We start from the raw sequence: 13,001 nt of genomic DNA, 5'->3' as shown, positions 1-13,001 counted from the left end.
TATTTTAAAGAGCCATTTCGTTTGAAACAACAATAGCAGGTATTTTGTCATTGAAAATAATGGACAAAACCCAATTTTCCAAGTGCGGTACAACTGCTAGCTACAGGGAAGTCAAGCAATAGACAGAGGTGGACAAACCCAAAGTTCTTTGAAAAATCCTGTTTTTCATGCTTCTCTTCCTTTGGCATTCTGTCACCTAACATGTAATTATTCAGAAGCTGTTTTTCAGGAAGCGTCCCCTTCTGAGAATAATGCTTATTGAGAACAACTTGGACATGATTCAAGGACTGCAGGTCCCAGTTGCCTTACACAATAAACTTTATAACTTGCCCTCAAAGAGATTGGATCACACCATTAGAAAACATGGAGAGATCATCCCCTTGTTTGTGCTTGGCTTAGATTTAATCAGGTAACCAAAGAAATTCTAGTCAAAGAAGAATGATTGCATATAAAAACATATGAATATGAAAAGACTAGCAACTCTACATTTTCAAAAATTGTCTGAGATGTCTTGTTGAAAAAAAAGTCTTATAAGATAAAGATAAGATACAGTTTTATAGAAGAAATAATTTGCTATAGTTTCAAAGTTAAAAGCCTTCTTAAGAGGGATATAAAATATAGGAAAAGAGATCATTTCCAAGACAGAATAAAAAAATGGATAGATAAGGGATTTTTTGTTGCATTGCAGTTTAGCATGTGAAAAAATCATTTTAATGCAGTACATCTCATAATAAATATATGAATTATGAGACTGAGCTGATTCCAGAGTCTCCTTTTAATGAAATGTATCCTCCCACTGGCCAAATTTGGGACATGTTGAGCATCAAAAAGAACAATAACCGTAAGTGATTGTAAAGAATCAAATGAATAAAAATCCACGAATCCATCATGATATTTTAAAAAGAGAAAGGGAAAAAAAACAAGGAAAGTTCTTTTTTTATAGAATGTCAGCTAGTAAAAGAAGAAAAGATACTTAGAAAACCATTTTGCATCCCCAAGGCAATAACTGATTCAGGCAAGGATCAGCAAAGTAAACTAAAGCCATTAAGTGGAAGGTTATGAAGAACAGGATATCCACACACACTACCAAAGAGTCACCCACAAACACTAACCGTCTGCAAAGAGGAAAAACAAAACCCTTATAGTGGAGAAAATTCTGCTCACCGACTTGACTCTTAAAGGGATCACTCTTAAATTCAGTAATAGTAGGGCAACCTGATATTCTGTTTCTTGATGTGAAGCAATAAAATACACAAGATCACTAGTGAAATCTTCTTGCCAAGAATGTTTAACCTGAATCCAATCAAGCCTTCACAGTTTACAGGAAATAGATGGACTAGAAGATGTTAGAAGACAACATAAAGAAACAACCAAATTCAGAATGTGGGCCCTTCTACAAGACAACTGCTCTGACTTGAAAAACCCAATGTCATTTGAAAACAATATGGAGAGGCTATTCCAGACTTAAAAGACTAGGGATCTAGAACCAAATGCAACGTATAACATTGACTGAATCCTGGTTGGGAGGAGCAGGGAAGCTGCTACTAAAAAATTCTTGAAACAAATTGGGAAATTTGAATAGAGATTAAATTTTTGATGATAAGAAGAATTATTGTCAATTTTCCTTAGGTGTGATCATGGTATTGTGATTATATAGGAGAATCTCCTTGTTCTTCGGAAATACATACTTAAATTTTTAGAGATGAAATATCATGATGCCTGAAATTTACTTTAAAATAATGTAGTAGCGTGGTGGGGAGAGGGAGGATTGCCAAAATCTGTCTTTGACCCACAAAACCAGCAATATGGTTTTATCTAATATATATCAATACATAAAGAGTGTTAAAGCAAGCATGGCAAGATGTTAACAATTGTTGAATCTAGGTGGTGGCTGTACAGGTGTTTATTGTACTATCCTTTCAACTTTTCCATGTTGAAAATTTTTCATACTCAGAAGTCGAGGGAAAGAGGGGACGTCTTCTCAGAAATATTTTCCTTAGAAGAGATCAAATGTACCTTAAAATTTAAAGAAGCACCTTAACCATTCTAAAGAAGTAGCTTGCTTTTCCTCATTTGTTTATTCACCATCCATTCCAATACTCCTAAAATCTGCCTTAATTACTATTGCAAATAATATTCTAATGCTAGAATAGGCCTAATATAAATCCCACAATAATCAGCACAAGATTTACAGGTGTAAACATCTGGTTTTATACCCAAATAACAAACTTAACAGCAGTAAAACAAATCGTTTATTACAGCATATAATGCGTTATATTAAATTTACACAAAGATATATAAAAACACATACTGTTTATATCATACAGTCATTTAACATCAACAGGAATATCAAAACAAATACTACTCATGCACAAAACATGCATATACTGGTATAAAAAAACGAATTTTACACAATACTGTTTACCAAAAAAAAATTTTTTTTTTTTAAAAGCCCTTCCAAACAGGGTCAGGGGTCCAATCTGGACTGGATTGCACTAATACGTTTGGGCTAATGCTTAGGTGGCACAGTGCCCCGCGAGCAGTTCTGAGCTTGGAGTCGTACCCAAGGGTTATTTCACTAGGAGTGAATTTCTCTGTACCCGATGACCAAAATGTTATCCCAAAGGCAAGTCTCCAAGGGAGGAATGGTTGGATCTGCTGCAAATTAGGGAGGAGGAGAAAGGCATCAATGTTGGGTAAATGGCCCTAGAAGGGGTTACTGTAACCAGGGCCTAGGCACCAAGTGTGGCAAAGGTTTCAGTGAATCCTTTTAAGGTATTACCAGCCTCCCTATCCAGGTCACCTCTCTGGATGTAGGGTCTGGTCTTCAAGTTCTGGGTCCAGTAAACCAAAGAGTTCTGAGGAGAATACAGAATGGGGATACATCCGAGAAAAGAAGAGTATATAAAAAACTACAGAAAACCATGACTGCCCCTTGTATCTACCTCACACAATTGTATGTGATACCCCCAACAGGAAAACCCTCATGGAGACGCTGCCCTAAAGAACCAAAGCAGCAAATGTATGTCCTAAATTCCATCCACCTGACCTCCAGATCAAAAGGTCTCATCCCATTAACACTTGAACATCAAAACCTGTGCCTTCACAGATGCTCACAAAATGTCAAATAAAAACCATCTGATACCACAAAAGTCACTATCACCACCATTAGAAACTCAATATTCACTTCTAACCAGCAAAGACATTCTTCACCTTCCACTAAAGGCACTAGGCACTAGTGTCCATACTTGACGAAGATGAGACATAATTCACCTCGGTTTTATCTAAACCAAAGGAAAGCATTCCATGGGATAATTACGCACAAAACAGTAAGACGCCGCCGTTTCTTCGGGAACTAGAAAAACCCCACTTTCTACACCAAGGACGTTACTCAAACGGTCGTCATCAGTTTCAAAGAGCCAGACCGAAAGCGCAGGATTTTCTTCTTGAGGTTGTGTGAAGCCTTAATTTTGACGAAGGTTTTGGTGGGGTTGTGGCGAAGGTCCGGGGCCGGGACCGGCTGCAGAGGGAGGGTCTGGACAAACTGGGACCAAATCAAGCCTCCGCTCTCCTCGGAGTCGCTAGTGCTGGTGCTGTCGCCCACGAACTCGCCCTCGCTCACACTGGACTCGCTGTCGCCAAAGCAGTTCGTGGTGTAGTTGCTGCGCTCGTCCTCGCTGGTGTCCAGCACGGTGGAGTGGAACAGGGACTCGCACTCGGCCGAGTACTCGGAGTCGCTGGCCGCGTAGGCGTAGGGACTGGCATAGGGCAGCGGCCCGGCCGCGAACAGCCCCGTGGGCTCCCGGCGGCCCCGCCGCGCGCGCCGCAGCGCCTCCTCGTAGGACACCTCGGCGGCCGACCTCCACCGCCGCGAGTCGGTGCGCTTGTGCTTGGGCTTGGCCACCACCGCCTCCCGGCCGTGGCCGTGGCCGTGCCCGCGGCTCCCCGCCCGGTGGCCCGCCCCCAGCGGCCGGCTGGGTGGTCCCACGTCGGACTGGCCGCCCCCGCCCCGCCGCCCCTTGGCCGGGGCTCTCCGGAGTTTCTTATTTGTATCCGCATCATCGGGGAACCGACACTTCTTGCCGGCCGCCCGGCCTTTCTCCCTCACGGCGGGCAGCGTGCTCTCCGGCCCGTGGACGGCCGGGGCCCGGGGCTTCAGGGCAGAGACCCTCGGGGTGGCCACGGGCCGTGTACCCCGGGGCGGCCTGACGCTGGGCGGCTGCGCCAGGACCGGCGGCGCCTTCCCCAGAGGCCCTTCCTCCAGGCTCTGAGAAGAAGAGCCCTCGCTTCTGAAATCCAGGGCAGGCCGCTCTTCCACTGGGAAAGCGGGAGACAGCAGAGCCGAAGCGGCGGGAGGGGGCGCCGCCGTAGGGAGAGCTGGCGGGCTGTTTTTCTGTGGCACCTTTTTCAGTGGCTGGACCACCTTGTTCTCTTGCAGCGAGGCGGGGACCTTCCCAGGGCTCTCTTTTGGGGAGGCAGCTGCGATCTGCCCGCTTTCCTTAGGAGACTCCCCTACCCCAGCAGGGGGACACCTAGCAAGTTCCTGGGAGGCTGGCTTGGCATTTTTGGTCAGATGCTTACCTGGAAGTTCAGTGGCAGTGCCTGGGGAGATGCCCTCAGGCGCGGGCAACCTCTTGCTTTCCAGTGGTTCTGGCTTTGATTCTTTTGACCACTGTTTCAGTGGGGACAACGTCCCATTGTCCAAAGAGGGGACCCCGCCAGAGGGCAAAGGCAGCTGTTTAGAATTCTTAAGGTTCCCACCGTTGCCCTGTGAGACGGCCGCAGTCACTCTGACACAAACGCTCCCATTCCTCAGAAGCCCCTTGGTGGGGTCAGCGTTCACACTGGTTCTCGGCTTGTTGGTCCTTACAGGGTGCGTTTTTTTCTGGACCAAGCTCAGAATGTAACCATCCATTTTCTTACTCAATGAAGGATGGGGAGCAGACCACAAACTGCTTGGAGAGGGTAAGGAAGTGTCCGTCTTGACGGCATCCAGCTCAGATCCGACACAAATGTCGTTGGCATGGCTACCGAGCCTCTCGTCTTCCCTCAGAGGATTGCCGGTCAGGCAAAGGAGGAACATTGGGCTCTGCACGGCCACAGCATGAAGCGGACTGGGGTAGCGATACACATCATTCCCGTTTTTAGACACCAGATCACACTGGTACTTGGGATTCACATCTGCAATGACACCAAGGGAATTAGACTGTGATGTGGAGGGGGAACGGCCAACTGCCCCTGAGGCCTGGTCTTCACAGTGGCCTTCTTTATATTCCAACCATCCTATGAGATCTGAAAAACATTTTAAAGGTACACTCTGAAGAAATGAATTGGTCAGCACCATCTCGCCTCTGGCCAGTTTCTACGAAGACAAATTCATGGGTAGAGGGAGAATGCCGAAGAATCAACAAATACTCCACAAGCTATTCTACTATTTCACATACAGTTCACACTACTGGGTGACGGAAAAAATAATTAACAAAGGAATTTTTAACAAGCTATAACTCTGAAGGAAAAATACAGTCATTAAAAATGCTTTCAGGGCTTCCCTGGTGGCGCAGTGGTTGAGAGTCCGCCTGCCGATGCAGGGGACGCAGGTTCATGCCCCGGTCCGGGAAGATCCCACATGCCGCGGAGCGGCTGGGTCCGTGAGCCATGGCCGCTGAGCCTGCGCGTCCGGAGCCTGTGCTCCGCAACGGGAGAGGCCACAACAGTGAGAGGCCCGCGTACCGCAAAAAAAAAAAAAAAAAAAAAAAAAAAAAAAATCTTTCAAACTATTGAATAATATGGGGAAAACACCTTAAAGTGGAGTGAAAATCATAATAACAGACTATTGATTATAGTTTTATTAAGACTGGATATATTCAAAGAAAAAAGCCTGAAATGAAGCACACCAAGATGCTAATAGAGCACTAGCATCTCAATGTGGTGGGAAAGCAAGTAATGTTTACTTTCTTCTTTATTTTCTATTTTCTAAATTTTCAGTAAATATGTACTGCGTTATTACTGGAAAAATAAATGTTTTTCGAGTCGTTCTTTCTCTAGGCCACTCTCCCTTCTGTGTTCTATTCCCGGTTTCCCTTTAAAATACTTCAGATAAACTATACTCTCTATGGGCTTCCTCCTCATTTTTAATTTTTTTTTTTAGACCTAATTCTTAATCACATGTGTTCTAGTATAACTGTCAATTGAAAGGTCAGGGTAACCAAATTTCAATAGAGACTAATTAAATTTAAATAATAATCACCCTATGTTTTCAATAGTGACACTAAAAAATAAAGTACAATATTTCAGGAGGGAATTCTTGATGATGTTTTAAAAGACTGAGTAGTAGTATTAATGAATAAATTTCCCACATCTCAAAAATGTAGATGCCAAAATACAATGACATCAAGCTTTCTTGCTTAATTAAATGATTTTGCTCTCGTCTTGGCATACATCATAAATATCAAATCCCCTGAATGACCTTTAGTTAGAGAAAATCAAAGTTTTTGTCACTATTTAATTTGTTGTCCATTATAATTATATTTATTCACTCAAATATTGAAAACGCACTACATGCTAGGTTCTATGTTAATTGTTAATTTAAGGGAAAGCTCCACGAATTCCAATGATAATTAGCAGTTGGGGGAGGGGGGCGGGGAAGGGGGGAATACAGTCTAGACCCAGAAATGATATGATCCATTTGTAGACAAAAGATTATTGTAAAATAAAAGTGCCATGTCCCCAATCCCACCTCCACTGCCAATAAATAACTTGTTGTAAGAAGGGGAAACCTCTCTAGCTAATATCCTTGCCCATTCCTCCTCACTACCCCAAGGCCTATCCCTGTCTTACTTTAAGCCACATTTACCTACACGACATCTTTCATCTCTTTTTCCTCCATAAAGTTAAGGAAACAGACAGGCATCCCAGCCGGCAAGGGCCAGCCCAACTGTCTCAATTATGTGAAGATGTGGCATTTGGGATAGCAGGAGTCTGTCTTTAAGGAAAACCTATACCAAAGTACCTTTAATAGGTTTATAAAATTTCCCTCTGAAACCAGATCTGCAGAGTGAAAGGGAGCAATTACCAATGAACTTGAGGCCCAGATACTCTAGATAACACAGATTTGTGCTTCACCAATCGTTTGCTGCTAACAACACACACGGTACAAAGACATCAGCCAATTAGCAGCCTCAGTTGTTTAGTGTTATGTTTGCATTGCCTGGACCTCAGAAATTCAACCTTTTACCCAAGTGGACAACACATACAAACCAAGGGTGCAGTGACTTGTGCCAGGACCCACAGCTCCTCTAACTTCCATATTTTCTCTGATCTTCTGAGGAATCGTACTAAAGCAGAACTAAGGAAGGTGTCCCGAGTTTCAGCAACAACTCTGCCATTCAGCAAATGAGAAGCCTCTGACAAAGGCATATGAAACCAAATTCCTCCTCTGCTTCGTTGAGAAGGTTGAACACAACAATTTCTGGATTCCCTTGGTGTGGTGGAAAAACATGGACCTGGCAGATAGTCCTGAGCTTGAACCCTGCCTCTGTCACTTACTCTCTATATAACCTTAAGCAACTCACCTAAGCTGACCTCAGCAGGCCTCATTTTTCTGATACATAAAATGGAGCTAACAACACTTGCACCCTGAAGAACTGTTGGGAGGATTCAAAGCAGATAAACGTATGCAGAGCACACAGCAGTGTGTGACACATGGTGGAAATGCAGAAACTCTTCCTGTATCAACAATGGCATGATTCTCTCTAGAGGTCACTGCAAGAATAGCCCAAAATGGGCAACATGGTCTAGGGGATCTCACCCTATCCACCTGCTAAAAGAAGAGAGCTGCCATCATGCAAGGCATTCTGGAGAACACGGAGGGGCCACTGCTACCAGAAGTGCCAAGCAGCTCTTAGCCAGGCTGACAGATATATTTATCTTATTTTATATATATATATATATATATATATATATATATATATATATATATAATGTAAGCTTTAGCTTTAAATGATTAACAGAAGAAGAAAACAGATCCAAAGTAATTTTGAAAAGAAAATGCAAACAACTGAACAGCAAAAGCTCAAAAACAGAGCTCAAGAACTATAATATTGGGACAGGATTTCTAAAAATAAGTCATCTTGCTATCATCAGAATATAAAGCCAGGTGATACCCAAAGAGGACTGGAATAGTGGTGATCTTGATTCTAGATGCAGCTATGGCACTAAATGCAGAAAGCTGATGAAATTCTCTGAGCCTTTGTTTTTCATCAGTAGAAGCTAGACAACCTTTAAGGACCTTTGACCCCTTCCAATTAAAAATGTCTATCAATTGTAAAGAGTCTTACCTGCAGATTTGGGGCAACCATCTGAGATAGTCAAGGTTGCCTCCAAGGGGCTGCAAAAACAGGTGCTGGAATGACAAGTGGATAAACACTCACTAAAGACGGAGTTCGAGGAATTGGAAAGGGATCCTGAAGCCCCATCACTCAGTTCATAAAACCCTACAAATAAAAAACACCATTTGGGATTAAGATCATATCAAGCAATAACACACATTTGTGCCTAAAAGGAAAAGGGGTAATCATGTAGAAAAGGTAGGAAAGGGAGAATATGAGAGGGAGGGGCACCAATTTTGGTTCACGAGATTTAGTGTCCTGACTTTATGGTTTCATTTCCAGCAATCTTTGGAAAAAGGCAAAAAGCCCATAACTATGGGTATGTTTCAAAGCTGAGAGCACCCTCACTCTCAAACTGACCTTACTCCGAGACCCCACCTTTAAAGATGTGCAAGGAAAGAGACTTAGATCTGTCAAACTTCAACTTTTTCATGAACATTTCAGAAAGAATAACTTGAAGAGAAAAACAAATCTATTTAAGTAGCCAAATGGTTTAAAAGAAAAAAAGAACACACTTTTGAAGTGGTCTCAGGAAGCTGAAGTGTGACTAATTTTCTAGCCCAGTTCTGACTTTCTCAAGTTTCAAAGGAGGAGCACTCTTCCAGAAATCTGAATAGAAGCTTTTATTTTTAAACTCAGGAGACTTCAGTCAGATCAATCTCATTATTAAAAATTTTGTTGTCTAACGAACTTATCTACGAAACAGAAACAGCCTCACATAGAGAACAGACTTGTGGTTGCCAAGGGGGAGGGGAGTGGGGGAGGGATGGATTGGGAATTTGGGATTAGCAAATGCTAACTATTATATAGAGAATGGATAAACAATAAGGTCCTACTGTATAGCACAGGGAACTATATTCAATATCCTGTGATAAACCATAATGGAAAAGAATATGAAAAAGAATGTGTATATACGTATAACTGAATCACTTTGCTGTACAGTAGAAATTAACACAACATTGTAAATCAACTATACTTCAACAAAACAAATTTTTAAAAAATTCTGTTTTCTGATTTTGTTTCCCTCTTATGCAACTGAATGGCAGACTTCTCTTGTTTTGTTTTGTTTTATTCTCTCTGCACTGGAAACGAACTCCACTGCCATTTGCAGGTCTGGGAACGCTAAGCACAGGGGGCCAAGGCAGAACTCATGACCGCAGAATTCCTCCTTGTGCTGCCACACTCACCTGAGCTGGGGCGGCTGTCTGTCTCCAGGTGTTCCTCAGATGTCTTTTCCACATCCAGTCTCAGGTCACTTATCTGCTTGTCGAGTTCCTGCAACTGGTTCAACAAACCAGCATCTCTTCTCCTCAAACAATTCTGATTAGGAAGAAAGGGAGAAAGGAAAAACAAACACATTTTGGTGACAAAGAACCAGAAAGTCTGGCTCGAAGTATTCAAATTATCATCTGAAGAGTTCCCTAAGTCTTCCAAAACCAAAATTTTTACTGGATGACCTGAAATAAAGAAAAACTTCAAGAATATGTCCTACGTTGAATTCCACTTTCTCACATTTTGTGGTGATATAGTTTCTTCATAAAAACAAGACTTGCTTTTAGTTTCAACTAATATATATATATATATATATATATATATAAACTTACTTTTTATAGGTAGTATGAGAAAAACCCACTGAGATTTTTCAAAAAACCTCTGTGTACAGCCAGTTTTTTACAGAACAGTACTTCACTGTAGACTCTTTAATTTGTCAGAGTATAACAGATTTCCTACAATACACTATAATCTTACTTAGGTGAGATTTTCTGGCCAAATGTCCTGCAGAGTTTTGTTTTCTATTAGTTGCTTTGTGGGGTTTAATCAGTCTTAGGGCCTTTGAAAGTGAGAAACTAATACCAATAGCCAGTGCCAAGTATAATGTGAGCTGGCAGAATCCAAAACCCTCAAGGGAAGGTCCATCAAGATTTGAACTCAGCTCGGGTTTCCAAAGGTGACAGACCGTAGTGCTAACTCACACCGCCACCTAGTGCTTCCTATTGCTGGGGAAGCAAAAAAACAAAACTCAAAAGGCATCTGGTTCAAATCACAAATGCCAAGTCTACAAATGAAAACAGTACCACAAACACTGAGTGGGCGGGAATTCTCCTGACATGCTGCCTTGCTCCCCTCCAGGGGTCAACAGGAATGCGCCACTCACAGTTGTGAGATTCATGAAGACGAGAAGGTGCTATTGTATAAGACAATGCACACAATGTCAATGACAGGCATAACCAGCAAGAATTGGCTCAAATCAGTGTCTGCTACCAAAAAAACACAGCAAAATGCCAAAACAGAGGTATTGCAGAAACCACCATATACGTATTGTACATCCTTACAAAACAGATGCATATGAATCTACCCCTCCTGTCTGTTCTTTGACTTAAAAAGCTTGGAGACGTAACATGCTTGTTTGTTAGAATGAGTTCAGAAAAAATGAACCAAACAAGTCGAAGCACTTTGATGCTCAAAAAAAGAGACAAATTATCTGAAAAGAGATAATACAAGAAAATACTTAACAAATAACCACACAGCATCACTGTTGGTAATCGTAGGAGGGACATTATCTAGCATGCGTCTAGTTTCAGATAGTATCACATGGTCAGATAAGGATTTTTTTTTCTCCTGTTTTCAAAACTACATTTTTGAGGTCACCGAAACAAAGCTGCCGCCATTACTCTGAGGCTGGGTCAAAAGCTGTTCATCAATACATTAAGCGCCGAAGTTCTTTTTCTTTCCCATTAATGAAGACGGCAGAGAATGTCTGAGACGCTGACACAAATCCAATGATACGTGCTCCCTGAGAGCAGGTTTTTCTCCTCGCCCACCTCCACCTCAAGTCACAGCGAGCAGTACATATAAAATATGAGGGGAGGGGGCACTTTCTCCAGCCAAATTTCCATCATTTGCATCGGTTTTAGCCGCCTTATACAAAAGGGCTTCTATCTTAAATTAAGCAGCAGCCCCGGCAAAAGCTGGCAGGCTGGGGAAAGCCTTGGGAGGGGCAGGTTCCCCGCGGCCGCTTCCGTGTAATCGTAAAATTCGGCATTGGACAGTCAACCGCGCCACAAGCCCCCTCCTCGGCTTTTGTCCCCTCTCGGCGGGAGACCATGAAGCCAAGAAGCTCCCCAAAGAAATGCTATTTTAAATGAGGCTTTGCAAACCTTCGGGGAGAGGGCACGCTTTCGTCTAACTGGAGAGTTTGAAGGTAACAACCAGGAGACTCCAAGAATTCTAAAGGCAGAGCAGGAGGGGAGAGCAGCCACCCCCGCCCGGCCGTCCGCGCGGGGTTGTCAGCCCCTTACCTGACACAAAGCGGGCACACGCCGGGATCGCGTGGGCGTCCGCAGCCCACGCGCCGCAGGCGCCCTCGGGAACCCGGGTCAGGGGGGCATCGGGCGGGGGTCCCGGGAAGCCAAAGGATTTCCCCAGTCAGAGTTACCCCAGCGCCCACCGCAGGCCACCTGCCCGACCCCCGGCCCGTTTGCAGGGACAGCCGTGCCCCACCTCCGGGCACGACCTACCAATTGCTTCCGCAGCAGCAAGATGTTCTCCTCCAAGAACTTCTCCTCCAGGCGGCTGCGCTGCGCCGCCTCCCCCGGCAGCTCCCCGGCGCGGGCTGCAGCTGGCCCCGCGCCCCCAGAGCTGCGCAGGGCGCCCCGGACCAGCAGCTCCTGGCGCTGGCGCAGGTACTCCAGCTCCGCCAGCCCGGCCAGCGTGGCCTCCTGCCGCTCGCGGGTGCGCTGCCGCTCCGTGTCCGCCTCGCCCTTCTCCCGCCAGCGCCCCTCGGGCTCCGCCGTGCGCTGCTCGCCCCGGACCGGCGCCGGCGGCTCCAGCTCCCTCGCCGTCCCGGCCGGACTCGGTTTCATGGCCCCCAACCCTACAGCGCGCACCCGTCCCCGCAGCCGGGCCGCCCGGGCGGAGGAGCGGGCGCTAGGGCTGCGGCCGCGGACTCATGCCTCCCGGCGGCCGGGGCGCGGCGGCAGGGGCGGAGACCCGGAGCGCTCGGAACCCGCGCGCGGCCGCTGCCTGCGGCCGTCCGGGACCGGGCGGCGCCGTCCGCTGTCGCCACGCGTCCCTCGCCGCGGCCCCGCAGCTGATAACGCCCTGCCCGGCGCTACGTCACGCGCGGCGGCCCGGCGAACCCCCGCCCGGCGCCCGCCTCCCCGCGCCGGCCCCTCGGTTGCGAGGCCCGCTCCCCCCCGGCTTCCCCCTCTAGTGTCAGGGGCGCTGCTCGCGCTCGGCGCCGGCCTCCTCCTCGCCGGGCCCTCCCCGCTCCTCCCTCTCTCCTCCCCCGCTCTTCCCGCGGGCCTCCTCGCCCCCTTTTCGGGTTTACAGCACCCAGTTTTTGCCTCGCTCCTTATTGGTTCTTTTCCCTCGCACAAAGCAAGGGGCGAGCACCTCGAGCCCCAGCATCCTGTTACAGTCGGCCTCGCAGGCAGGGTCCGCGAAGGGACTCGGCAGTTGGGCTCCCCAGAGAACTTTCTGAAACTCGACCGAGTTGAAGCACACAACGTTAACCCTTTCCCCACCCGTCCACTGTTCGTACCCACTCAGGCTGATTTAGGTTTCTTTCACCTTACCCAGCAAGGTACAGCGAATGTATTCAAAGACCATTTC

General features: G+C 45.9%; 1 protein-coding gene across 2 annotated transcripts; it reads right to left on the bottom strand.

Moving 5' to 3' along the window:
- Positions 1-609: 609 nt before the first annotated feature.
- On the bottom strand, positions 610-12,538 carry DACT1 (dishevelled binding antagonist of beta catenin 1). 2 transcript variants are annotated; one of them, XM_022570466.2, is made up of 4 exons: positions 11,906-12,538; positions 9,575-9,707; positions 8,337-8,492; positions 610-5,292 (listed from the first exon to the last, which is right to left on the bottom strand). In XM_022570466.2, the coding sequence occupies exons 1-4, from the start codon at positions 12,248-12,250 to the stop codon at positions 3,392-3,394; spliced, it is 2,535 nt and encodes an 844-aa protein (XP_022426174.1). In that variant the 5' UTR covers positions 12,251-12,538; the 3' UTR covers positions 610-3,391. The 2 variants fall into 2 exon arrangements, with proteins under 2 accessions (XP_022426174.1, XP_022426175.1); XM_022570467.2 differs by having other exon boundaries at positions 610-5,181.
- Between the last annotated feature and the right edge of the window lie 463 nt (positions 12,539-13,001).

Source organism: Delphinapterus leucas, chromosome 2 (assembly GCF_059928025.1).
Source record: "Delphinapterus leucas isolate spDelLeu-1000000601 "Yukka" chromosome 2, BTC_Dleu_Yukka2, whole genome shotgun sequence".
In the NCBI taxonomy this organism is placed as follows: Eukaryota; Metazoa; Chordata; class Mammalia; order Artiodactyla; family Monodontidae; genus Delphinapterus; species Delphinapterus leucas.
The sequence above is the reverse complement of the archived record's forward strand: the minus strand, read 5'-3'. Positions and strand labels throughout refer to the sequence as shown.

Coding starts and splice junctions, on each gene's coding strand:
- DACT1 (XM_022570466.2), bottom strand. CDS start 12,250: ATGAAACCGAGTCCGGCCGGGACGGCGAGGGAGCTGGAGCCGCCGGCG. Junction 9,708..11,905: donor TGCTGCTGCGGAAGCAATTG/GTAGGTCGTGCC, acceptor CTTCCTAATCAG/AATTGTTTGAGGAGAAGAGA. Junction 5,293..8,336: donor TGGTTGCCCCAAATCTGCAG/GTAAGACTCTTT, acceptor AATGTTTTTCAG/ATCTCATAGGATGGTTGGAA.